General features: G+C 44.9%; 1 protein-coding gene across 3 annotated transcripts in view; it reads right to left on the reverse strand.

The window, feature by feature from the left end:
• Positions 1–23,551, reverse strand: part of SMC4 (structural maintenance of chromosomes 4) — a 165,578-nt gene extending 142,027 nt beyond the window's left edge. The window contains exons 1-7 of one of the 3 annotated variants that reach the window (XM_085869128.1): positions 23,156–23,311; positions 22,093–22,137; positions 16,977–17,147; positions 16,601–16,764; positions 16,162–16,353; positions 15,701–15,877; positions 441–605 (exon numbers count right to left, since the gene is read on the reverse strand). In XM_085869128.1, coding sequence (XP_085725254.1) covers positions 441–605; positions 15,701–15,877; positions 16,162–16,353; positions 16,601–16,764; positions 16,977–17,106 — 828 coding nt within the window. In that variant the 5' untranslated portion in view covers positions 17,107–17,147; positions 22,093–22,137; positions 23,156–23,311. Of the gene's footprint in view, positions 1–440; positions 606–15,700; positions 15,878–16,161; positions 16,354–16,600; positions 16,765–16,976; positions 17,148–22,092; positions 22,138–23,155; positions 23,393–23,425 lie in introns of those variants that run through there. The other 2 variants (XM_085869130.1, XM_085869127.1) reach the window with 2 other exon arrangements.
• Positions 23,552–27,408: the final 3,857 nt, after the last annotated feature.

Raw genomic sequence — 27,408 nt, forward strand, 5'->3', positions numbered from 1 at the left:
ACAGTGTATGACTCAGCCGAAGTTTGAACCACCGACGTCTCAAACTTGTAGCTCGAACAATCACACCGCCGAGTGGAGTCACTTTCAAAAACCTTCCGTTTAGCAGTACTTGGACAAAATATTAGGCATTTTACATCTAGACCAATCAAATTTGCTGATTGCTGGCCCTTTCCACATCCTTTTTCTTAAGACTGTGTTGGGTAAGGTGTTCTATGAACTCTCCAGTTATTCTATTTAATCATCTTTGCGAGAATAATTATGTAGCTGACACACTAGTATTAGATCATTGGCAATGATAAGGACTAATTAGCCTCAATGCCGATAAAAGAAAAACGTCCAAATCATACTCATACCGACCTCACAGCAAGTCCAAATGCCATCTATTTGAACGTGCTCCCCAATTATCACTTCAAAGAAATAAAAGCAAACGATGAATCTACCTTTTCACAACGTTTCTCGCCGAGTGCCTCCGCACGTTTCCGACATGCCTCGATGGCATCCTTGAAGCGCACCGAGCCAATGATATCTTCAAGGTACTCAAGCATTCCCTCATCATGCTCCGTCAATCCCTTTGGTTTCATCAAGGAAATCTGCTCCACCTCGCCCTGACAAATGTATTCAGAGATTTCGTCAATTGTCATGAATGGTAAAGTGACCACTTTAATCATCAGAAATTATATTTCCTTCATCAATATCAGAGCACAACTTTTTGTCATACCAGTTTTATTAGTACGATCTCAATAAGTTTTCATTTATAAACAAGACCACCACCACATTTAAAAATAAAAGCTTAAATACAATGCGATGTCAGTGAGGTTTTACAAAATAAATGAAATAAACAAATAAAAACCAGACATTAATTTTCTGCACAGTGGAGCAAAACGCAAACCCTAAAGATGCTAATATATAGTTGGATGGTTCGGGGACCGCTCCCATGTGAAAAGTTTTCATTGAAGCAGCAATTCCATCATTCTGCTGAGTTTTAATTTTCAAAAAGTACAGGGTACCACCACCAAGATGCAAAAATGTATTTAAAAATAAAAATAAACCAGAGTTGGTGTCAAAGCCACCCAATGCTCGCCTGTTTATACATTTCTCGTTTTTAAAAGACTACTCTATATAATTAATATTTTAAATATTTTTTTATAAAGCATTGCAGTGAAGTCTGATCCAAATAATTTTAAAGCAATATATGTATTTGTATATTGTAATCAGCAACAAGAGCGCAAGTGAGCACAACATACGCCCGAACAAGAAGGTATATACAGAATTGTGCTGCTACATGGAAAACAGCATCCTGGTTGCCATGGCAACCACTTTCGATGACAAATGTATGTCGCGACACACCGTCTCCACAGTCTGTACCTATGTACCAAATATGAACCGTGAAAATTGAAAACTTTGGGAGTTAGAGTGCGGACAGGAACGGACAGACAGACAGACGGACGGACGACCGGTATCACATAATACGCCCCGATATAGATATATATATATATATATATATATATATATATATATATATATATATATATATATATATATATATATATATATATATATATATATATATATATATATATATATATATATATATTGTGACGTCCACGGGACTTAAACAGTCCCGCCAACGTAGAATGAGCCGAAACGATGGAGGCGATTTATTTTTATATAACCCAAAGACGGCGGTTCTAATCGCTCTACCGCAAACGGGACGAGGAAGGTGGCACGAGTCGCTTTTCACCGAGTTGATGATGTTTATTCTTTTTACTATTGACCAGAAATAACAAGACTCGGCAAGAAGAGGGATCCGGGGCGATTCGACGGGATGGTGTGGGATCGGGCGTGGGGAAAAACACAGACAATTCCAATGAATATACAGTTCTCAATCCCTCTAAGGCGCCAAGCAGACACAGACACAGACACAGACACAGACACACACACAACGTAGCTATCTCTGGTGGTCAGGCTGGACCGTGGTGTGGACGCAACCGTCCCCGGATCGGCGCGGACGAGCCGGCCTTGCTCTCGCCAGGGGGGGGGGCAGGAGAAACCGCGGTGCCGTCGACCTCCTGGTCCTGGCCCAAGTCCGCCCACAGCCGCCAGGGAACCAGCTCCCGCGCCAAGCCGCGAGCAGGAGAGGGAGGCAGGTCCACCCGCCGCCCGACCCCGTATTCCGAGTCAGCAGAACCCCAGAGCCAACCGAGGTGAGGCACGAGGCTCGGCAAGGCTCCAAGACACGATGAAGAACACGATCGAATCAGCACAACAACAAGGACGCTCTCTGCCAGCACAGGTTCCACACCAAAAAAACACGAGCGTTCTGGTTGTAATCTTCTTCTTCTTCCTTTTCGACCCCGAACAGAACCTTTTTATCCTTCTGCCCGAGTCACCTCCAAATCGAGCCGTCCATTGGCCCACTGCCGTCGCCTTCTGCCAATCGTGATCACGGGGCGGAGCCATCCGCTGCACTGTACTGTGACGTCACGGCCAGTCTCCAGAGAATACCAAAAGGGGTTTACGCAGACACACTTACCCTATCCCGTGTCCCTATCTAATTACGTGACATTTATCATTTCCCCCTTGAAGAAATGAACATTTACTAGACAACTTATCACCACTGAATTACTACTTATTACATCGAGATCCTGGTAAACTCGAACAGCATGGCATACCTAATTAAACATCCTAAAAACCCTTTGAATGCATATCCCCCCCCCCCTCAAACGTAACAATATATATATATATATATATATATATATATATATATATATATATATATATATATATATATATATATATATATATATATATATATATATATATATATATATATCGGGCGTATAAAAAAGTGTGGTAGATAAAAACAGGAGAAAGGAAAAAATAACTTGCACCAAAAACTTTAACATTTTCATGCTCACGCTCACGGCGGGGGTATCGCTATAGCTCTCTGTTCTCTGAACAGGCGAGCTAAAAACAACTCATCACAGGAACTTAACTGCAAGGAAGCAGTGATATTTTTAGCCAAGCCTTGAATCACCGTAGTATGACTTCAACTTGTGTAAAGTCCCACATTTGTTGATAAACCTTCGAGTACTGTACAAGCCATCAAGGAAATAAGACAGGGCTTCATTTATTGCAATGCAAGCTGTGAAAAGCTGTTAAACTCGAGTTTTTATTTGTAAACTTAATACAGTGGACGTTTTTTTCTGTTCCCAGGAAAAAATTAATTCATGTTAAATTTGCTTCTCATATCGTGTACCGACTTGAACATGTTGTGGGCCGGGGGTCGGGCGAGAAGACCAGCGGGGGGGGGGGGGGAGCTATCCCTGGATCCCACCAGACACCCCCGAATTGCAGGCCGTCGCACACAGATAATTCCATGATGTGGCGGGTCGCTCACCGACAGTGAACACCAATAACTCAACCACGTGACTTTGGTCCTCCGTCTAGTTCATTGGCTCTTAACCTGGGGGGCGCGAGTAATTTCCAGAGGGGGCATGAGCCCGGAGAAAAAAGTAGGAATTTCTCTTATTATTTTTGGAATTCTCTCAGCAAGTGTTTGTATAGTATCTTGATGAACATTAAAAAAGAACAAAAGTATAGTCTTCAATAATTTTCGTTTTCTATTCGTGACTAGGCTGACCATTTTTTGTATTAAAATTAATTTTAAAGTTTAACATTTATATTTTATTTTAATTTTAATATAAAAAAAAATGTTTTCACAGATTTGCAGTACCCATTTCAAACTAAATCATTCGCAATGAGTGCAAAAAAGCATTAGTATCTTGACGAATATATTCGATTTGGATGTGTCCCTCCAAAAGTGTGATACAGAGGTACCCCAGTGCGTAATATGTGACAAGACTGAGCAATGATGGCATGCGGCCGACACGCTTGGAACGCCACTTGAAGACAATGCATCAAGACGTCAAACATCAAGTTCTCGACCAAGTAAGAGATTCGCCTGTATTTACCATCCAGTTGGACGAAACAACTAATGTTGCTCAGTGTTCTCAGCTACTAATGTATGCTCGTTTTGTGTCAGGCAATCCTGCAAAAGAGGAAATGCTCTTCTGCCATCCCTTGGAAAGTTATACAACAGCAACAGTTATTTTTCAAGTAGTATCAAAATCAACTTTCGTGGGACTCGCTGGTCGGTGTGTATACCGATGGAGCTCTGGCAATGCTTGGTTTGCAATCTGGTTTTATAACAAGGTCAGGTCAGGTCAGGTATGGGAGCATGTGCCAGAGCAGCGCGTCGCTGCGTCCATTTTCCGCCGATACTCCAGGGGCCTCTGTCTGGCCATCCCCAAGGCAGATGCCTGGCCCATCCCCATCTCCTTGAGATGCCGATCAACCTGCTGCAACCATGAGGCACGTGATCGGCCCATTGGCCTCGTCCACTCACGAGACCCCCTCGCTGAAAATCTGGTGAGCAGGATCAGCGTCAGGAAAACGAGCCACATGTCCATACAGCAGCAGCTGACTGACGCTCACGGACTATGCAGGTAACAAATCTCATTTGAGTCTCTCTCAGCAACCGCTCGTTGGACACAAAGCCTGGATCTTAGTTTTGACCCAGGAAACCCGTAATCCTAGCGGCTCAGACTCCTCATTCAGCACCTCGAGTGCCCCCAAAAGGATATCTAAAGTCTCCGCAAAGATGACTGCATCATCTGAAAAATCAAGCTCAGAGATATTGACATTCCCAAACGATGCACCGCAGCTTGATCTCTCAGACATCCTCCCTACAATCCAGTCCATACAAGTGCTGAAAAGTGTGGGGGCCAGTACACACCCCTGACGAACTCCAGTAACAACTGGAAACAAGTCAGACATGGTACCACCACATTTCACAGCACTCTCAGTACCAGAGTAGAGTTCAGACATCAGATCGATCAGTTTTGGTGGCACCCCACGAAGACCAAGATTTCTCCAAAGGGCATCCAAATTCACTGAATAGAACGCTTTACAGAGATCAACAGAGGCTGAAAGCAGCCCTTGCCAAAACTCTAGTCTGTGTTCGGTGAGGACTGGAAGAGCAAGGATACGGTCAATCATTGACCTCTTTGGTGTAAAGCCTGACTGATGTGGATGCTGGTGCTCAAGCAGATGGTGGCGAACCCTATCAAGAATTATCCGAGCAACGACCTTGCCCGGCACTGAGAGCAGCGGCACCCCTCGGTAGTTGTTGCAGTCTTGGCGACCACCCTTCTCTTTCCAGAGAGGGACAAAAAGGCCCCTCTTCCAGTCAGTTGGGATGATGCCTGTGTTCCAGGCAGAGCACAGAACCGCATGCAACGACACGAGTGCAGCATTTCCACCAGCCTTGGAAAGTTCAGCATGGATGCCACAGATCCCTGGAGCTTTACCCCATTTCAACCGGTTCACCGCAGCCTGCGCTTCCACAAGTAAAGGTGGACCACAGTTGATTGAAGGGTCAGCAACAGGGATTGTAACACCCCTGACGTCCAACTCGACAGCTGGTGGATCAGCCTGGTACAACCGCTTAAAGTAACCGGCCCAGCGGGCCTTCAGTTCGGACTCCTCTGTCAAGAGCCTATCACCCTCTGCTCCAACTGCAGTACACCAAGGGGTGGGCTTGGATGAACGCAATGTGCGAATTCCCCTGTAAGCAGGAAGAGAATCACTTGACCACAGGTGATGCTCTACTCCCTCACAGATTCCTCGCACATCGGCCTCCTTGTCCACCCTTAGCGCACCTACAGTTTTACGCCTCAGCTCCCTGAAGAGCTCAGCTCTGCCATTAAGCCTGGCCCTGAGACTCTGATCAATGGTATCCAGTGTCCCTTAAGACACAAAAATTCTTCTTTGCCCTTTGGTGAGTTCCAAGACATCCACCGGCAACATCACGGACGGTGGTCTTGAAGGCACTCCACAACTCTTCAGGACCTCCCAAAGCACCCAGACCCCCCAAATCTCTATGCAGCTTGTTTGCAAACTCCTCAGCTACCCTCTCATCCTTGACCTTGCCAACATCCATTCTCCCAGATTTAGTGCAACTTCAGAGTTGCTACAACCCGGTGGTCAGTATTGAGGAACTGAGCACTACGGTGGACCCTGCAGTTCTGGATCATCCTCCAGCGACCATCAACGAGGACATGGTCAATCTCCTTTGCCACACTGCCAGCGTTGGAATACCAAGTCCAGCGATGAGCTTGTGGGCGCTGAAACCATGAATCGGCCACCCTTAGTCCATGATTTCTTGCATAGTCAAGGAACTTAGGTGCTATTCTGGTTCATAGTTCCTGACCAATGGGGACCAACACATGTCTCATAACCATCTCCATCAGTTCCAGTCGATGCATTGAAAGCCCCCAAGACAAGAAGTGAATCTCGTCTGGGGCACTGATCAACCACAAACTCGAGCGTCGCGTAGAATGCATCCTTCACAGTGAGATCACTCGCCTCAGTCGGAGCATAAACAAAGACCAAGGAAATGACACCGAAGGAGTGACGAATCCTTAGTCTCATAATACGCTCGTTGACCGGTGTTACCTCAATTGTCATTTGAGTCAGCTTATTGGACACAGCTACAGCAACTCCTTGGGAATGGTAACCATCAGAGCGACCAGACCAATAGTTGGTGTAACCACCCACCACGATCTCGGCGCAATCCGGTCTCCGAACCTCAGAGTGCTGCAATACCGATATCCAAACGCTTGAGCTTAGATGACAACAGAGACAGGTGATCATCCTCTCTTGGGGATAGGACATGCCAGGCACCCACCCGAAGGGACCACCTCAGGTTAACCCAAGGAGACCACCGCAGCACCACTCCAACACACTCTCCCGCAATCTGACCCGGGAATGTTACCCCGTGGTTTCCCTCCCATGATGAATGATTGGGGGTCCCGAAGGCTTTGCCCCAATCCCGTCATCCAGTGAGCTGCCCTGCGAAGGCAAGCTGCATCGGAGGTACTCCCACAAAGTGGATTTTCATATTTCTTTGCGTTTTTGTATTTTACAGAATGAAGGGTTTTACGGTGGCCGGAGTGCAAATCCTGTCACCAACCTCCGAATAAAAAGTAACCCAACTGCAGGAGGACGTGCGCAGACACAGTTGGGCATTCGATATGGATGGCCGTTGGCTCACAAGGAGCTCCTCCGCCCTTTGACATGTTTTGTTTTTAATTTTGCTGGATGTCCATATCCAAACACCCTCCTCACCAAAAAGCCTGGTGGGGGAGACGGTTTAGTCGCCGACAACCCGACCATGGAACAGGTTTGTACAGGTTTACGTGATACCTGTAGCAAGTCACAGATCGAATCAGGCCTGACCTGACTTGGATATAACAAGATGAAAGAAAAAAGTCCATCTGCTATTGGTATGCACTGCATCCTTCATCGTGAAGCCTGAGCATCCAGAAGTCTACCTGCTGAAATGATGGATATCTTGAACCTGGCTATCAAGGTAGTCAACTTCATCAAAGCTGGAGCCTTAAACAGTCGTCTCTTCAAACAGCTGTGTGTGGATATGGATTCTGAACATTAAAGCCTTGCTTTTCCACACAAACGTACGATGGCTTTCAAAGGGAAACATGCTTGGACGGCATTATGAACGACAAAAAGTGGCAACATTTCTAGATTTGCAGCAGAAAGCAGATCTCCATGACAAGTTCCAGTCTGAAGGATTTTTGCTATCTCCAGCTTACCTGGTGGACATCTTTGAAGCACTGAATGCCATCAACCTCAAACTCCAAGGGAAAAACATCAACGTAATCACGCACCATGACGTCCTTCGAGCTTTCACGGCCAAACTTGACCTCTGGAAATGTCGAATTCAGGATGGAAATACAGCCAGTTTTGTGAACTTGGATTCTGCTCTCATTCAGTTACCTTGATTCTGAGTTAAAGAAACAAATAATTACTCATCTGACTGAAATGAAAGCAGAATTCATGAGATACTTTCTGGATATAGATGAGAAGCGCGAAGCCTGGAAATTCATTCGGTACCCATTTCACTGCAATGGAATGTGGTGAATGTGTAGAACAAATATTAAGTTTGCTCCACAAAGCAATTTAATAGCATAAACTATTCTGACAATGATTCATTCTTGATCGAGTCAAATGATTTAAATTTAATGTCCATATACCACAACATTTCCCAATTTATACCCAAATATATCAAAGGTTCGAAACATGCATTTTATCACCCCAAATGACAAAGAATACACAAGAGAGCATTAGATACCTCCAGCGATGTGGTTTCCAAACTGGGGGACAAGGTGGATGCAGGGGGTGGACTGTTGCTTGCAAAATAGTTTTTAACTTAAAAGTAAATGAAATGCATCCCATCCTGCCTTCACAGCTTCACCGAGTGTTGATAAGCCAAGCTGCCCCGAGGCAGCAGCGCCAGGCCTGCAACTGCCTCCGCCTCTTTACAAACCATGACGTGCTGCTACAGGGAAACCCGGCAGTCTCCGGTGTACTCCTTGCACACTTTCAACCCCAAAAAGGGAAGAGGTAACATGCTATGATCATGTGGATATACCTTTTGTTTTCCCCAATACACTGGTAAGATATCTGGTTTTAGCTGCTAAATGAGCCATATCCATAACAGGTTATAAGACTTGATCCTCTCCATGAAGTGTGGCCAAACTTTATTCATGTGGTTGGGGAAGAGAAAGACGTTTAGCTTTGCTCAGCAAACAAATCTCCTCATAAAGTATTCATTTAGGCTATTTTAGAATACATTTTCACGATTACACTAACAAAAAAAAATTTAAAAAAAATGCAACTTGGTGACTGTCTGCCTGACCGTGATATATCTGGTTGTTACTTTATCCCATCTCAAACAAAGTTGCCAGGGGGGCTAAGGGAGACACGCTAGAGTTTTGTAGCACCTTCATTTGCCCGTTTCCCCAAGGGGGTTTTCCACCTTGGATGAACTCAGTGTTAAGTAAGGTGTATAAATAGCTTACCGTGACATTTGGTGTGGCACACCTACGGGAAGTAAAAATTATTATAAACGCAAACTATTCCATCAATTCTGTCCAGTACATAATTAGCTCCGCCACCGAAGGAGGAGGTGGTTATGTGTGTATGTGTGTATGTGTGTATGTGTGTATGTGTGTATGTGTGTATGTGTGTATGTGTGTATGTGTGTATGTGTGTATGTGTGTATGTGTGTATGTGTGTATGTGTGTATGTGTGTATGTGTGTATGTGTGTATGTGTGTATGTGTGTATGTGTGTATGTGTGTGTGTGTGTGTGTGTGTGTGTGTGTGTGTGTGTGTGTGTGTGCGTGTGTGTGTGTGTGTGTGTGTGTGTGTGTGTGTGTGTGTGTGTGTGTGTGTGTGTATGTGTGTGTGTGTGTGTGTGTGTGTGTGTGTGTGTGTGTGTGTGTGTGTGTGTGTGTGTGTGTGTGTGTGTGTGTGTGTGTGTGTGTGTGTGTGTGTGTGTGTGTGTGTGTGTGTGTGTGTGTGTGTGTGTGTATGTATGTGTGTGTATGTGTGTGTATGTGTGTGTATGTGTGTATGTGTGTATGTATGTATGTATGTATGTGTATGTATGTGTGTATATGTGTATGTATGTGTGTGTATATGTGTATGTGTGTATGTGTGTATGTGTGTATGTGTGTATGTGTGTATGTGTGTATGTGTGTATGTGTGTATGTGTGTATGTGTGTATGTGTGTATGTGTGTATGTGTGTATGTGTGTATGTGTGTATGTGTGTATGTGTGTATGTGTGTATGTGTGTATGTGTGTATGTGTGTATGTGTGTATGTGTGTGTGTGTGTGTGTGTGTGTGTGTGTGTGTGTGTGTGCGTGTGTGTGTGTGTGTGCGTGTGTGTGTGTGTGTGTGTGTGTGTGTGTGTGTGTGTGTGTGTGTGTGTGTGTGTGTGTGTGTGTGTGTGTGTGTGTGTGTGTGTGTGTGCGCAGGATATCTCAAAGAGTTGTGGACAGGTTCAGTGTGTGACATGGAAGAATTCATTCAATTTTGGTGAAGATCCGAATCTGGATTTGATAATTTTTCAAGTGATTCTTCACCATTCAGAGACAAGGCCAAAAACTATATCGTACTGCGTCACATGATATTTCAAAAATGTATTGGGGCCCAATATTGTGCTGTATCACGTGATTGGGTTTTCGTATATCATGACTCGCCCGCTCGGGGTGGCAGGAATGTACATCAGGACGCGCAATAAAGCGGAGTTGCTGCTAACACTCTTGCTTCTCGTGTTCCACTGCACCTCGTACACCACAGTTAGCTGACGAGGATGGTTGATCGACGAGTCACGGTGCACGGACATGTGCCCATTTACGTCGGAGACGACTTCGAATTGTTTTCAGAACAATTGGGATGCTATTTCCACGCGAATGATGTGGTCGACGAGAGCAAACAGAAGTCGATCTTGCTCACCTCGCTATCGACGGAACATTATCGACAACTGAGTGATTTGGTGGCGCCGGACAAGCCCCGTGATGACGGGCTGTAGTTTCAGGACAGACATTGTGCAGAAGATAAAAGCGCACATGGCGCCGGAGATGTCATTACAGCGCGCTCGATACCAGTTCGATCGCCTCTCGAAAGGTGCAGAGGAGCGCGTCGCTGATTTGCTGGCGCGAGGAAGCATTCTTCCGTGGCATGCAAGTTTACGGCGGAGGAGCGTCCAGCTCGGCTCAGAGATAGTTTTATTGCTGGTTTACAAGATGCGAAGATGGTTTTGGCGGTTCTACGGCTGAAGGGTGAAGCCATTACATTCGACTCGGCGGTCGGCACTGCTACAGCTGTCGAGCAGACTCGCGGAGATGTTCGGGCCATCACCGGCCACGCGGGGTTGCGAGCGCCCCGGGACGCACGCACGACCTTTGGTGCGGGTCGGACGTCACCGCGCGGCCGCACGAGCGACGAGGTGACCCCGAGGACGTGTTTGGGATGCAGAGGTCGACACCTGCGCCGTGCGTGCCCGTATAAAGGCACCGTGTGTTTAAATTGTCACAACGTGGGTCATCTGAAGCGTGTGTGCCGTGGGGCGCCGGCCACCGTTAAGGCCATGGATGGCGATGTGCGAGGCAACCTCTGCGACCCGGGGCGGAACCGGCTGCCGTTGTTGAGCCCGTTTTCAATTGGCCCGGCGGCGGCGCGCCCGATGACGGTGGAAGTCGAAGTGAACAAAACGCCGAACACGTTTCAGGTTGATACGGGAGCGGCTGTGTCCATCATAGGCAAACAGACCGCGCGTAGACTCAACGGCCTGAAGCTTATCAGGTCAAATCTCACGCTGTTCACGTACACCCGCGAGAAGATAACGCCAGTCGGGATGGCAGACGTGTCTGTGCGGTACCAAGGCCAGGTCTCCGCGCTTCCGTTGTACATCGTGCGGGGGAGGGACCGTCTCTCCTTGGCCGAGACTGGCTGTCCCGCATCAGGCTAGACTGGGCCGCAGTTCACCTTGTGCAACCCGTGCCGAGCCGGTGGGAGGATCAGTTGGAGAAGATTCTTCAAAGACATCAAGGTTTGTTTTACGACAACCTTGGGAAACTCAAGGGTGTGCAGGCAAAGCTCTTCCTGAAGTAGGGGGTGGTTCCTCGTTATTGTAAACCACGACCGGTGCCGTATGCCCTGCGGGACAAGGTCAAGGGTGAACTGGATAGGCTGGAGGCCTGTGGAGTGATCGAACGGGTGTCGTACTCAGATTGGGCCACCCCGGTCGTCACGGTGCTGAAACGGAATGGAGACGTCCGATTGTGCGGGGACTTCAAGTCCACGGTTAACCCGGGGCTCAGCGTGGAGCAATATCCACTGCCGTCAATCGATGAAATATATGCACGATTGGCGGGGAGTCGATACTTCACGAAGCTCGACCAACGTGATGCATATTTTCACCTGGCGATGGATCCCGGGAGTAGCGAGCTTTTGACAATCAACACGTGTCAAGGGCTCTCTCGATATACCCGACTCGGTTTTGGGATTGCTTCGGCCCCAGCCTTGTGGCAGAAAGCCATGGATCAGGTTTGCATTGGCCTGCCCGCTCAGACCTACCTGGACGATGTGCTCATTGCGGGGAAAACGGCGGATGAGCACCTTGCGAACATTGCCCAAGTGCTGACAAAGCTCGAAGCGTGCGGCCTGCGCTTGAACAGGGACAAGTGCGCGTTCTTCAAGCAGCGCTTGGAATACCTCGGACACATCATCACGCCGGAGGGGCTGTTGAAAGGGCCTCGGAAGGTGGAGGCAATTCAGCACATGCCACCGCCTCGCGACAAGACGCAGCTGCGCTCGTTCATTGGTATGGCCCAGTATTACCAAAGGTTCGTGCGCGGGCTCAGCTCACAACTTGCGCCGTTAACACGGTTGCTCAGGAAGGACGAGCGCTGGGCCTGGGGGCCTGCACACCAGGCGTCGTTCGACCGTGTCAAGTGGCTGCTCACAGAGGATACGGTCCTCGCGCACTACGAGCCTGCGCGTCCGCTCTTATTGGCAGGCGACAGCTCTGCATATGGCATCGGGGCAGTGCTCTCCCACAGGATGGACGATGGTTCCGAGCGGCATGTTTGTTCTGCATCCTGGACCCTGTCCGCAGCAGAGCGGGAATATGCCCAGATCGAGCGCGAGGCTCTCAGCCTCGTCTGGGGTGTGCGGAGGTTTCATCAATACCTGCTGGGGCAGCATTTCACTTTGCAGACGGATCACAAACCGCTTCAAATCATCCTGAGACCCGAACGCGGTGTACCGGTGGTAGCGGCCGCGCGAATACAGCGGTGGTGTTTGTTTCTTGCTGCTTACGATTACGATATTCAGTTCCGAAGCACCGAGAAGCACGCTAACTGCGACGAGCTCTCGCGCTTGCCGTGTGCGGAGGGTCCAGCTGCGTCTGAGTTGGCCGACCGGGTCGATGTGTTCGCGCTGGGCCAGGTCCAAAGCGGGCCGATCACGGCCAAACAGGTCGCGGTGGAATCGGTTCATGATCCAGTTCTCGCCCGTGTCGTCCAGGCGATTTCTACGGGGAATTGGAGCGAACTATCTTCAACGCCAGCATTTCAGCCTTTCACGTCGTGTGCATCGGAGCTGTCGTTGGTCCAACGGTGCGTTATGTGGGGAATGAGGGCGGTAATTCTGCCGAAGTTCAGGCAGCGGTGCTTGGAAGAACTGCATGTCAGTCACCTTGGCGTCGTGAAGACCAAGAGTCTTGCTCGTAGCCTGTTGTGGTGGCCGGGGTTGGACAAAGACATTGAGCAGATGGTTAAGCGTTGCACCACATGTCAAACAGATGCTGATAACCCGCGTCGAGCCTCGGGACTATGGCCGACCCCAGCCAGGACCTGGGAGAGGGTCCATGCAGATTTTGCGGGGCCAGTTAATGGCAAAATGTTTTTGATTGTGATCGATGCATTCTCTAAATGGCCGGAGGTTGTAGTATTGCAGCATACATCAGCAAACATTACAGTGGAGTTGCGGACGATCTTTGCTAATAAAGAATTACCGGAGATCCTGGTCTCTGATAAGGGTCCGCAGTTCATCGCAGGTGTATTTGATGAGTTTATGCATCAAAATGGTGTTCGACATCTAAGGTCCGCACCGTATCATCCTGCGACGAAGGGGCAGGTGGAATCATTTGTTAAAATGTTGAAACAGGCTTTGCGCAGGGGGGGGGGGGGGTGTTGCACCTGTGCAGACGGTGGTCAATGTCTTTTTGCTCCATTACAGGAACGCGATTCATCCTGTCACGGGGGATTCTCCTGCCATTCGTCTCTATGGACGGGCATTGCGGTCCAGACTGGATTTGCTGCGACCTGGAGGGTCAGTGAGAAGGGCGGTGTCGCGCCCGACGCTACTGCGCGGTTTTGATGTGGGACAGCGGGTAATGGTGCGCGATTATTTCCATGGTTCCAAATGGGTGTCGGCTGTGGTCTCTGTGGTACTGGGGCCGGCGAATTGCATGGTGCGGACTGATAGTGGAGAGGTGTGGAAGCGGCACATGGACCAAATGCATGATCGCTGTTCAGCGTCACCCCCCCCCCCCGTGCCGAGCGATGTGGGACCCCCACCTGTAATGTCGTCGTGGCCAGACGTTGTATCGCCAGGGCCGGACGTGCCGACGCCCACGGGGTCTTCACCCGATTCAGTCCTGCCTGAGGACGTCGGGCAGGGTGGTCGGCCGGGGGCGGTTGTTATTGCGGATGGCGCAAGTCCGGCGAGGGTGTCACCTCGACCGAGCCGGGAGGTGTCTGAGCCTGGGCCGTCTGGCGTCGCTGCCCGTCCGAGGCGGGTCAGGATGCGGCCACGGTACTTGGAGGGTTTTGAGTGTTGATTGGTTTCGGTTGGTCATGTTATGATTGTCCTTTCATCATTTGACTTGTCATTTTACGAGGGGAGGAGTGTGCTGTATCACGCGATAGGGTTTTCGTATATCATGACTCGCCCGCTTGGGGTGGCAGGAATGTACATCAGGACGCGCAATAAAGTGGAGTTGCTGCTAACACTCTTGCTTCTTGTGTTCCACTGCACCTCGTACACCACAAATATGTTCTCGTGGATCAGGCATGACAGAGCAGAGGTATGCGCTCTACCGAGTGCCCTTCTAGTTACCTTTTTAAACAGTTGCTCCTGTTGTTTTACACGAAACTGAAAGTTTACGTGTGCAGTGATGTACGGATTGTTATGTAACGGCAATACTGTTAGCTATTCTCAAAATGAACATCATCCCTATCTTATTTAAACTGTAGGTTTGTCATCCCCACATTGCTTTTTTATTCAGCATAAATATTTTTATTCACTTGTTTATCTAATGTCTATCGCCTGTGATGTGAAGGACGAGCTCAAATAAAGCAGAGGATACCGAAGGAATCCAGGTCGTTGGTTTTATACCAAGGGCACATATAAATCAGTCGTGGGTTAAGGATTTATTATGAAACGATTGTATAGTGTTGGCTGCATCATTTATTTCCACTCGTTATTGCTTCTTGCAATCCCTCCCGTGGCCATTGTTTCTCTTCATAATTATACCTGATCTTGGGGTGAATTCTGGTAGTTGTGGTTCTCGAGATGATTAAGGAAGACCCGTTCAGGCCTAATTGGCTACAGTGAGAGTCAACACCGCACACCGGATTGCGTCACACGTCACGCTCGCTCGGACTCATTTGCATACGACGTGTGAACCTCCTATTTGTTCAGCATTATGGCTTTTACACACACGATCCGGTGAGGAAGTCCTCAAAGTGAATGACATGTTAATGACAATGAATCCCGGTCATGTTAATAGGACTCGGACTTGTACCGGGAAACTGGAGGACCGACGACCGTTACAATATTTTCCATCTAAAGGCCAATCAATTTCACATTGTAAACTTTTTTTCAAATGTTCAGCAAAAGCCCATACAAACAAGCAATGTGGCAAGTTATTTTAAAAATAAAAAAATAATTCATCATTCCAACTGATACGAGACAAGTGTAACAGTAAAAATTTAACATTTTCACGCTCACGCTCACGCCGGGGGGTATCGCTATGGCTCTCTGTTCTTCGAACAGGCGAGCTAAAAAGCAATAAATAAACAAGAATTTTTTGGGGTTTTTTTTTTTTTTTACATCACAATTGCTGCCACCAAAATAGCATTTTACCAAATTAAATTAACTGGCCTATTACTGTAATGACAAAAACGTGATAAACCTTCAAAATGAGGGGATTTAGATGTTAGAAAAACATTCAGCGTCAGCAATAAAAGGCACAGAAACCTGCAGGATGAGAAAGCGGTTGTGGTCCAAGTCGATGCCATGACTGCGGAGGAGTGCGCCAACCTCCTTGAAACTCTTTCGACACCCACTAATGTTATAGCTCGATGACCCGTCGCGGTAGGCCGAACGTGCCACATGGAACTGACTACCAGGCAACACATCGTAGTCATCTTCGTCCTGCAGGAATCCACCATAGAATTTGCTTCACATTTAAATGCAAAATCATCAGCAACAAATCATGGCAATCTCTGTGGTATATACTTCCAACTCTACCTCAACCCGCCCTCCCCCCCCCCACCACCCCTCTTCCAAACCCCACCAAAAAAGGCATTTTGAAATAACCTATCAAGAAATAGATTACAATATACTGCAACTGTTAAGATTGCTTCGTTTATTAACCCACTTTGAAGAAGATACACTATCGTGAAACATGACGAAGGGGAAACAGACAATTCACTGACCTTGTCAACAATCTTCTGGAAATGAACCTCCACAGTGCAACTGGCTAGGTTTTGATGAGTTTCAGAGCTATGGATGAGCACAGACAGTTTCTTTGAGCGGATTTTCTGCGCTCGATAACCAAACACAAACAGCATCGAGTCAATGATGTTCGACTTGCCACTGCCATTGGGACCAATGATACAGGAGAACCGCTGAAAAGGAAGAAAGGGCATGGAAGATCACCACACTGACCGAGCCAAAATAACAAAATGTGGCCTTTTGCTTTTTAAAAATAAAATAAAAACAACAAAAACTTTTGAATTCATGTGCATCAGGAAAAGATCATATATAAACATACTGATGCCACTTGGTGAAAGTGAAGTTCTTTTATGACCACTTGGTCAATTAATTATTTAACAAGTCACAGGTGAGCTCCTCTTCAGATTCATAAACACTCACATTGTGGAAAGGACCCAAAATTTGACGACCTGCATACGATTTGAAGTTCTCATTAACGATATGAGTAATCATGAGTCGTGGAGCACCACGCTCGTTCATCATGGCAGGCAAAGGTGGTGGCGGTATAGAGGCAAGTATTTCTTCAACACTTCTTGTGTCTTCCACTGGTGTCGGCACAAATTTTAACGTGGCATTAATGAAAATATAAATGGAAAAGAAAGCAATTAGCAGAATATGATCACCAAAATGACTGTGTGTCTTCCTAAGTCTCAATCACAATAGTTCATTACATGGGAAAATAAAGTTCTGCTTTTAATGATGGGAAGGTAGTTTTCTAAGCTGAAGATCTTGATTTTTAAACTCAATAAGCATCCACCTTCAGGAGATGGCTCCTCAGCTGTTCCAGGAGCCAAAGGCATTTCAGCTTCCTGCTGTTCATTCACATCCACATTAGCTTGGTTACCCCGTGCACGCTTTGCCGTGCTTTGCTTGGCCAGCGGAGCCATATTTACTGGGCCAAAGATCTAAGAAAGACCCTTGTCGTTATCTGAGGGTACAAAGAGAAATATCACAAGAAAGTTTACGCCTCAGTAATTCAAATTAACGTTCATCATGAAGCACTCTGAAAAGCCATCCGTAGAATTGAAATACACAAAATATTCAACGTGGCAAAACAACTTTCTCAAACCAATGAGTTCATTGAACACCTTACCCAATGCAATGTTCAAGTATATAATTTAATTGAAATAGAATAATGATTTTAAAGGTTGTGGAAAACAAATTCTGGTTTTGTGCCGTTGATGCAGTCTTGGACACCACCATATTTAACATGTCGAAGTTCTACAAAACTGGAAGTTTTTGGAAGTGATAAGGAGGTGACTTGTGTTCCAGTGTACAAGTATGTGATTAAATTTAAATAAAATAAAGATTGTAAAGGTCATATAAAAATAAAAATTCCAGAATTTACCGACATTCACGCACTATCGATCGATTGCATCACCTGATCGAACACGTCACATTAGATCGTTACCTTCGCATTCTGCGAAAGGTTATGTATTGGTCGCTGTGTATTTATTTATCTTGCCAAAACGAAGTTTTTGCAAGATATGTTCATCAGCTTGTATGTTTTTTTTTTCTTTTTTGTTTTTTTTACTTACGATATCTAAAGATTTCGTAAATATATTGATGCCTTCCGTTTCTGTTTGTTTGTTTGTAGGCACGATAACTCGAGAACGGAAGAAGCTACCAATGTCAAATTACACCACGTGATTCAGGAGGGTGATGGCTAGTGCTGATTAGATTTTGGTCAAAATCGATCAAAGGTCGTCACAGTGAGGTCAAACATAATTCCATAAATTCATGTGGAGAAATGGAGTATTTTTGCTTCGCTCGACGTTACGAGTTCGTTTTAACTTCGATTTTAATTTTGTCTTCGGTTTTTGCGATCGCTTAGGACGCTTAAAACTCGGTTGTCGAAATTCTGGAACAGCGATGAATAACTGATATGTATATGTATATGTATATGTATGTATATATATATATATATATATATATATATATATATATATATATATATATATATATATATATAGTAAATAATAAGTCTTTTATCAGATTCTTCTGAAAAGTAATACACCTATTATGTGGCATATCCTGCTGGTACTGAATCACTTTTTTAAAAATAAAAACAAAAAAAATGGAATTTTTATAAGAAATCTAGTTTTTGTCTGGGACTCATTATCTGCAAACCACAGTGTAAAATCGTAGACCACAATGAATTCAGAATTCAAGCTCCCCTTGGGCTTCTGACCGATTCATGCTTTTATTAGACAAGGTCAGAGGTCAAGTTGACGATTTCGTAAGTACCAGTCTATGACTGCTTGTTTTTTTGTTTGTTTGTTTGTCTGCAATCACGTATAAAAAATTCTGCAGAGCACAGTTATCATTGGAAATTTTTGTAACTTCGCATATCAGAGGCCGATAGACGTCCCTTTCAGTGCACAAAATTTAAGGTCAAGGTCAAAGGTCAAGGTCACTTTGTCGCAAATCAGGGGAGTCGACGAAACCCTTATTTTTTTGAGTAATTTTGATCGGATCGTCTTCAAACTTCATGGGAATATAGTTCATGGTCTGGCGCTCAACCGATTAATTTTTGGTGGCGATTGGCCTTGACCTTCATGGTTAGGGCCTGAGGTTAAACATATTTGACCCCAAGGTCAAATTTTCAAGTTTTAGGAACCATATCGTGTAGTACCTCAAATTGAACACCTCGATGAGTGCTTTCTAGATATGTCAAGTTTGAGACATTATGACGTCATTTGGTGACGTTATGAGGCAAACGCATATTTTTCATTGTTACTCTGTAGAACGATTCTCATCGGAATCTCTCGTCGGCAGATATTCCTCAAGGAGTCGCTCCTGGTGGATAGCAGCTCTGTTCACCTCGGTGTGACCTTAAAGAAATCACACATGGTCACCTTTTGGCAAGATACGGGTCACCCTGCGAGTAACATTGTTTTTATTTATTTATTTGTGAATATGTGTGTGTGTGTGTGTGTGTTTGTTTGTTATTCGCATAACTCAGAAAGTATAAAACCAAATCGCTTGAAATTTGGTGGGATGATGGGTTATTATCCAAGGACCATTTGATTAGATTTTGGGAGCAATCGGGTCAAAGGTCAAGGTCATGAAAAGGTCAAAATCGTCTTTACCATATCGCGGTCAATTTTTATCCAATTTGCATGAAACTCATGCCAAAATGTTCAGAATTTAATGCCCAATCTTGTGATATGCAACTTGACACTCTGACGCAATTGCCCTTACTCGCGGTTGGGGGTCAAAGGTCAGGGGGGTCACGACCTTGCAGATGTGCGTATTTTTATCATAACGCAGTCAATTCTTATCCGATTCGTATGAAATCAGCACCAAAATGCTCCTTGTTCTGTTCCCCACACTCTTATGCCAAGAACAAAACAGTAGCTGCGGCGAAGGTACATGCTCTCTACGAGTGCCCGTTCTGGTTGTACCTGTTATTTGTGTGCTTTATCACATCCTTAAAAACAGGAGGTTTTTCTGTTTGGAATGATTTTCAATTTGGTTTGACTGCCAGACAAGCAGACAGAGGAAAAAAAATTATGGGCAATACCCCTGGGTGCTCACCTCATCGCGATTGGGTAAGAAAACCAGGGAAGCAATGGTAGGCATGGATGACCCACAAAATATGTAACGGAGAAGAAAGTAAATACTTATGGATATTTTTTTTTGTAATGCCATGAACAAACTTTGGTATATCATGGGTGACGAAGGTTGTGGTCCAGATTCATCGGAATTGTGTGTGTAGTTTTGGAGAAGCAAGTAAATACCCATTTTAAATAAATAAAGTAAATACCCATTTTAAATAAATTTTAAATAAATAAAGCAAGTAAATACCCAGGGGGCGTCCTGTAAAGCCCCTTAGGCCCCTATTTTTTTAATGCCTTGAACAAACTTTGGTACGTACCGGGTGATGAAGGTTGTTGTCAAGTTTCATCAAAATCGTGTGTGTAGTTAGAGAAGTTGCAAGTGTTTGTAGATGGATGGACAGACAGACAGACAGAAAGACAGACAGAGGCACACCATCCCATACGCTCCCCAGAGCTACATTCCAGGTGAGAGAAAAAAAAAAATCTTACTCCTCTCTGTGCCTGTGTGTCCGGGACAAATTCAGAGCTAAAATACTGCGAAACGGCAGGTACGTTTCATGTTCAAAACGTAGCATCTAATTCAAATCTTCTTCTTGCATATGGCAGCTGAGCTGCTGGGGTAGATATCATTTCTTGGAAGCGCGACTGTGTTGCTGATGCAGTGCCCCTCGAGCAGTACACACTGGTACTCATTTCGCCGACCTCAGAAGGATGACAGGCTGAGTCACCCCCTGGTGTATTAATTCAGCGGCCAATGGGGCTTGAACTCAGGACCCAAGGATCCAGAGCCGCCACCCTAACCACTAAGCCAACACCAGGCTAATACTCAATTAAAATGAGGTCGATCCTTGATCAATAACTGACGTTTGTAGACGGACGGACAGACATACATACATACATACATACATACAGACATTAACCAATTGCTTAATCCCGCTTTTCGCTTCACGTGCACGAGGTAATAATAGCGAAATAATGGGAAAATAAAAGTTTGAGAATGTTACAACAACTTAATCTTCAAAAGAACACATTGTACACAAGCGAGTTCTTTTTTTCAAAACCAATTTGGCAAAACAAAAAGTTTATTTGTACCTCCGCCACTGAAGGTGAAGGTGGTTATGTTTTCACCCCTTTCTGTCTGTCTGTTTGCTTGTGTGCAGGATATCTCAAAAAGTTGTGGACGGAGCAGGATGAAATTTGGTGGACAGGTTGGGTGTGTGACAAGGACGAACTGATTAGATGTTGGTGAAGATCCGGATCTGACTACGAGAAAGATTCTTCACCATTGAGAGATAGGGCAAAAAACGATATATAGCACGATATCTCAAAAAGTTTTGGACGGATTCGGATGTAACTTGGGAGACAGGTTGGGTGTGTGACAAGGAAGAACCGATTCAATTTTCGTGAAGATCTGGATCCGGATCGAATAATTAACCTCTGCCATCGAAGATCGGAGGTTACCGTTTTCACCCCTTTCTGTTTGTTTGTTTGTTTGTTTGTTTGTGAACAGTATTACGGAAAAACTCCTCGACGAAACTTGGTGGGGTGGGGGGGGAGGAGGTATGGTCCAAGGATCATGCCATGAGATTTTGGACATGGTCCCCCCCCCCAAAATAAAATTGAGAAAATTTTTTTTTTTGGCATTTCCACATGTTTTAAGTGATTTCCAACCCCACCCCCCAAAAAAAGTTAGAGAAAAAAAATTTTGCAACTTTTTTTTTTTTCAACAATTTTTTTTTTTTTTTGCATTTCTACATGTTTTAAGTGATTAGGATTTCGACGAAACTTGATGGGGAGGTTAGATATGGTCCACGGATCATGCCATTAGATTTTGGACTCGGTCCCCCCCCCCAAAAAAAAAAGAGAAAATTTTTTTCATTTCTACATGTTTTCGTGATTTCCAACCCCCCACCAAAAAAAATTGTAAGAGAAAAAAAATGTGCAACTTTTTTTTTTCAACAAAATTGATTTTGTTTCTTGCATTTCTTCATGTTTAAGTGATTTCCAACCCCCCCCGAACCCCCCCAAAAAACAAATGGAGAAAAGATATACAACTCGGTCAGCACTGTTGACATCATATTTAATGAATAAGATACAAGGTTCACTTGAGTGACCCAGCAGTATTGGCAGCGGAGGTTTTGCACTCTCCCGAGTGCTCCCCCTCTAGTTTTTAAAGCGATTGATTCTTCATCATTGAGAGAGAGAGGGCCAAAAACGAAATAGTACAGCACAGCATGATATTTCAAAAATGTATTGGGCCCAAAATGTTCTCGTGGATCAGGCATGATGTGGCGGAGGTGTGCGCTCTACCGAGTGTCCTTCTGGTTAAGACATGAAACCAATCTCCTTGGTGCTCTGCAAACGGCAATGACTCACAGAGATATTGAAACAATATTACAAGGTAAACATTCATTATGGAATTATAAATTTACAACATGGGTACACGGGCACATCCGGGACACGCAGGGGCACTCGGGCTCACGCAGGGGCACGCGGGCTCACGCAGGGGCACGCAGGGGCACTCGGGCTCACGCAGGGGCACTCGGGCTCACGCAGGGGCACTCGGGCTCACGCAGGGGCACTCGGGCTCACGCAGGGGCACTCGGGCTCACGCAGGGGCACTCGGGCTCACGCAGGCTCACGCAGGGACACTCAGGCTCACGCAGGGGCACTCAGGCTCACGCAGGGGCACTCAGGCTCACGCAGGGGCACTCAGGCTCACGCAGGGGCACTCAGGCTCACGCAGGGGCACTCAGGCTCACGCAGGGGCACTCAGGCTCACGCAGGGGCACTCAGGCTCACGCAGGGGCACTCAGGCTCACGCAGGGGCACTCAGGCTCACGCAGGGGCACTCAGGCTCACGCAGGGGCACTCAGGCTCACGCAGGGGCACTCAGGCTCACGCAGGGGCACTCAGGCTCACGCAGGGGCACTCAGGCTCACGCAGGCTCACGCAGGGACACTCAGGTTCACGCACGCTCACACACGTTCACACAGGGACACTCAGGCTCACACAGGGACACGCAGGGACACTCGCGTTGTCCATGTTACTAGTTCTCCCCAAGTAGTACGTACAAGTTTGTCGGACAACGAACCAGGGATAAACAAATACACACGAGGACCATTCAAAAAGTCCTCCGAACGATACTTCACTTACAAGATTCCAATTAAACATTTCCAACAAGTAACTAATTAGTCAACAACTAGTTTCCCCTCCTCGTTATTTCCTGAAAAACATAAAGACATTAACACATCTTGGACTGTGGTTTCTCATTTATAGAACTTTCTCAGCGACGCTCGGACAAACCAGCGACTTATCTTAAAAACTCCATATACATCGCGACATTTTTACCTCCGGCCCCACACAAACATACCTAAGGTCCGCAACGACCACGACACATTTCTCTGTTCTTTTCAAGACGTTTAAACGGGGAGAGAAAGCTTGGTAAACATCAGCGAGCACGCACAACACGCTTCCCGCTCAAAAATGGCGCCCAAACTGAACGGTCGTTCGGTCGGAAACGGTGCCCACTTCTTCTGACACGATCGAAACGAACATTTCACAGATAAATGTCGAGTTCGGCAACGTTATTGTAAAATGAAGTAAAAAAATAAAATTTAAATTAAATAAAAACCTCACTCACCTCTTTCATACTTGACAGAAACACTAAATAATCATGAGCTTTCCCTTATTTGGGCACGTTTCCGGCTCCGCCCTCGTGACGCGGCCTCACACTCAAATGTTCGTTAAACACCGTGACGTCATTCGGCCGTTGGGATTCATTTGTCTGGGCACTCACACGTTCATGTAAATACATATATGCGTCACAGATAATGACGTCATCCTGAAATAAAATCATTCCAGAAATCGTTTTTATCTCGAATATTGACAAAAACAATGTTTCAATCACTTGATAGAGGATTTTTTTTTTTTAGTCAGTTCATCGGTCGAATCCGATCGGTTGGAGTTTTAATTGTGTTTTTGTGACATCTTGTTGAGTCGTCTTTCCCGCCCTTTTCCACATGACGCTTGAGGTGTACTTTCGACTTTTATTACATTTGTAATCGTCATTATTTCCCATTAATAGAATCATTATCGATTCATTGCACGCGAAGTAAAAAAAAAAAAAAAAAAACCGAAGGTTTGACCAGTGAAACTGCGACCATTGTGCCATACACCGCCTAATACGACGACCGTGAAAAATACAAGTAAATAACAACGATGCATTCTTTTTTTTTGATGTTCATAAAATGGCAGAAATTTCCAAAACCATTCTTTTCACTTCTATCATCCTTTCTTCTTGTTTTATTTTTTCGCCGATGATGTTCTCACTCGGGGTGTGTTCCATTGCCAGTGAGCTTGCCAAGACATACATTTCTTATCAACGGTTTTGATTGGAATGCTTGCTTGAGTGCTTAAGCAACTTGGCGAGCGCCGTTCAGGTGATGATCGTTCATTGGAAATAGGTCACACGAGCAAGATTCCCCTCTCCGACTAGTTCGTGAATGTCGCGCTTCAAACGAATAATTATTTTAGACGGTGTATTGGTATAAAAACGAGAATTGAACGTGAAGTGATGACGTGACCGTGACACGTGATACATGTTTACCCAATATAGACAAAGGCGGTTCGATGAGAGGAAAAAAATATATATGGTGCTGCAAACGAAGGTGGTTTCTCAAAGGAGTCTGGCAAAAGGGCTTCGCCGAAAATTATTGATCGGCCGACAAATCAACAAGCTCAAATGAGTTAAGATCCTCGTCCTCTTGATGATGACGTCATAAAAACGAATATGACGTCATTGTCATGTATCAGGTTTGCGATAAATTATTATCTGTGCTAATGCCCGGCTTGATTCCCGCAAACAAAATTCAAACAGCTTGCCTAGTTTCGGAGATAATGGTATAGGCGATTTCCATTCGCGGCGATCATATGGAATAGGCAAAGCCGAGAAGTGAACGGAGAATTCTTCTTACATATATCAAATTAAACAGTATTTTTGGGATGAAAAAAATAAATATTACCTCAACATTACCTTCACAACAACGACACCACCCAGAACAGGATCTCATCTGAAAAAATAAATATTACCTTAACATTACCTTCACAACAACAACTACACCGCCGAGAACAGGATCTCATCTGAAAAAAAAAATTTCCTCAACATTACCTTCACAATGACAACTACACCGCCAAGAACAGGATCTCATCTGAAAAAATAAATATTACCTCAACATTACCTTCACAACAACGACACTGCCAAGAACAGGATCTCATCTGCAAAGATAAATATCACCTCAACATTACCTTCACAACGACAACTACACCGCCTAGAACAGGATCTCATCTGAAAAAATAAATATTACCTCAACATTACCTTCACAATAACTACACCACCGAGAACAGGATCTCATCTGAAAAAATAAATATTACCTCAACATTACCTTCACAATGACAACTACACCGCCGAGAACAGGATCTCATTTGAAAAAATAAATATTACGTCAACATTACCTTCACAACGACAACCACACCACCGAGAACAGGATCTCATTCGAAAAAATAATTACCTCAACATTACCTTCGCAACGACAACTACACCGCCAAGAACAGGATCTCATATGAAAAAATAAATATTACCTCAACATTACCTTCACAACGACAACGACACCGCCAAGAACAGGATCTCGTATGAAAAAATAAATATTACCTCAACATTACCTTCACAACGACAACTACACCGCCCAGAACAGGATCTCATCTGAAAAAATAAATATTACCTCAACATTACCTTCACAACAACAACTACACCGCCGATAACAGGATCTCATCTGAAAAAGAAATCCTCAACATTACCTTCACAACGCCAACTACACCGCCCAGAACAGGATCTCATCGAAAAAAATAAATATTACCTCAACATCATACCTCAACATTACCTTCACAACGACAACTACGCTGCCGAGAACAGGATCTCATCTGAAAAAAAAAATTTCCTCAACATTACCTTCACAACAACTGCACCACCTAGAATAGGATTTCATCTAAAAAAATAAACATTACCTCAACATTACCTTCACAACGCCAACTACACCGCCCACAACAGGATCTCATCTGAAAAAATAAACATGACCTCAACATTACCTTCACAACGACAACTACACTGCCAAGAACAGGATCTCATCTGAAAAAATAAATATTACCTCAACATTACCTTCATAACAACAACTACACCACCGAGAACAGGATCTCATCTGAAAAAATAAATATTACCTCAACATTACTTTCACAACGACAACTACACCGCCTAGAACAGGATCTCATCTGAAAAAATAAATATTACCTCAACATTACCTTCACAACAACAACTACACCACCGAGAACAGGATCTCATCTGAAAAAAGAAATATTACCTCAACATTACTTTCACAACGACAACTACACCGCCGAGAACAGGATCTCATTTGAAAAAATAAATATTACGTCAACATTACCTTCACAACGACAACTACACCACCAAGAACAGGATCTCATTTGAAAAAATAAATATTACCTCAACATTACCTTCACAACGCCAACTACACCGCCCAGAACAGGATCTCATCGAAAAAAATAAATATTACCTCAACATTATACCTCAACATGACCTTCACAACGACAACGACACTGCCACGAACAGGATCTCATCTGAAAAAAAAATTTCCTCAACATTACCTTCACAACAACAACTACACCGCCGAGAACAGGATCTCATCTGAAAAAATAAATATTACCTGAACATTACCTTCACAACACCAACTACACCGCCCAGAACAGGATCTCATCTAAAAAAATAAACATTACATCAACAACGACAACTATACCGCCAAGAACAGGATCTCATCTGAAAAAAACAATTTCCTCAACATTACCTTCACAACAACGACACCGCCTAGAACAGGATCTCATCTAAAAAAATTAACATGACCTCAACATTACCTTCACAACGCCAACGACACCGCCCAGAACAGGATCTCATCTGAAAAAAGAAATATTACCTCAACATTACCTGCACAACGACAACTACACCACCTAGAACAGGATCTCATCTGAAAAAATAAATATAACCTCAACATTACCTTCACCATGACAACTACACTACCTAGAACAGGATCTCATCTGAAAAAATAAATATTACCTCAACATTACCTTCACAACGACAACTACACCGCCCAGAACAGGATCTCATCTGAAAAAATAAATATTACCTCAACATTACCTTCACAACACCAACAACACCGCCCAGAACAGGATCTCATCAAAAAAAATAAATATTACCTCAACATTATACCTCAACATTACCTTCACAACACCAACTACACCGCCCAGAACAGGATCTCATCTAAAAAAATAAACATTACCTCAACAACGACAACGACACCGCCAAGAACAGGATCTCATCTGAAAAAATAAATATTACCTCAACATTACCTTCACAACAACAACTACACCACCGAGAAAAGGATCTCATCTGAAAAAATAAATATCACCTCAACATTACCCTCACAACGACAACTACACCGCCGAGAACAGGATCTCATCTGAAAAAAAAATTTTCCTCAACATTACCTTCACAATGACAACTAC

Source organism: Eptatretus burgeri, chromosome 2 (genome assembly GCF_056783735.1).
Source record: "Eptatretus burgeri isolate ZD-2024b chromosome 2, Ebu_testis_v1, whole genome shotgun sequence".
Taxonomy (NCBI): Eukaryota; Metazoa; Chordata; class Myxini; order Myxiniformes; family Myxinidae; genus Eptatretus; species Eptatretus burgeri.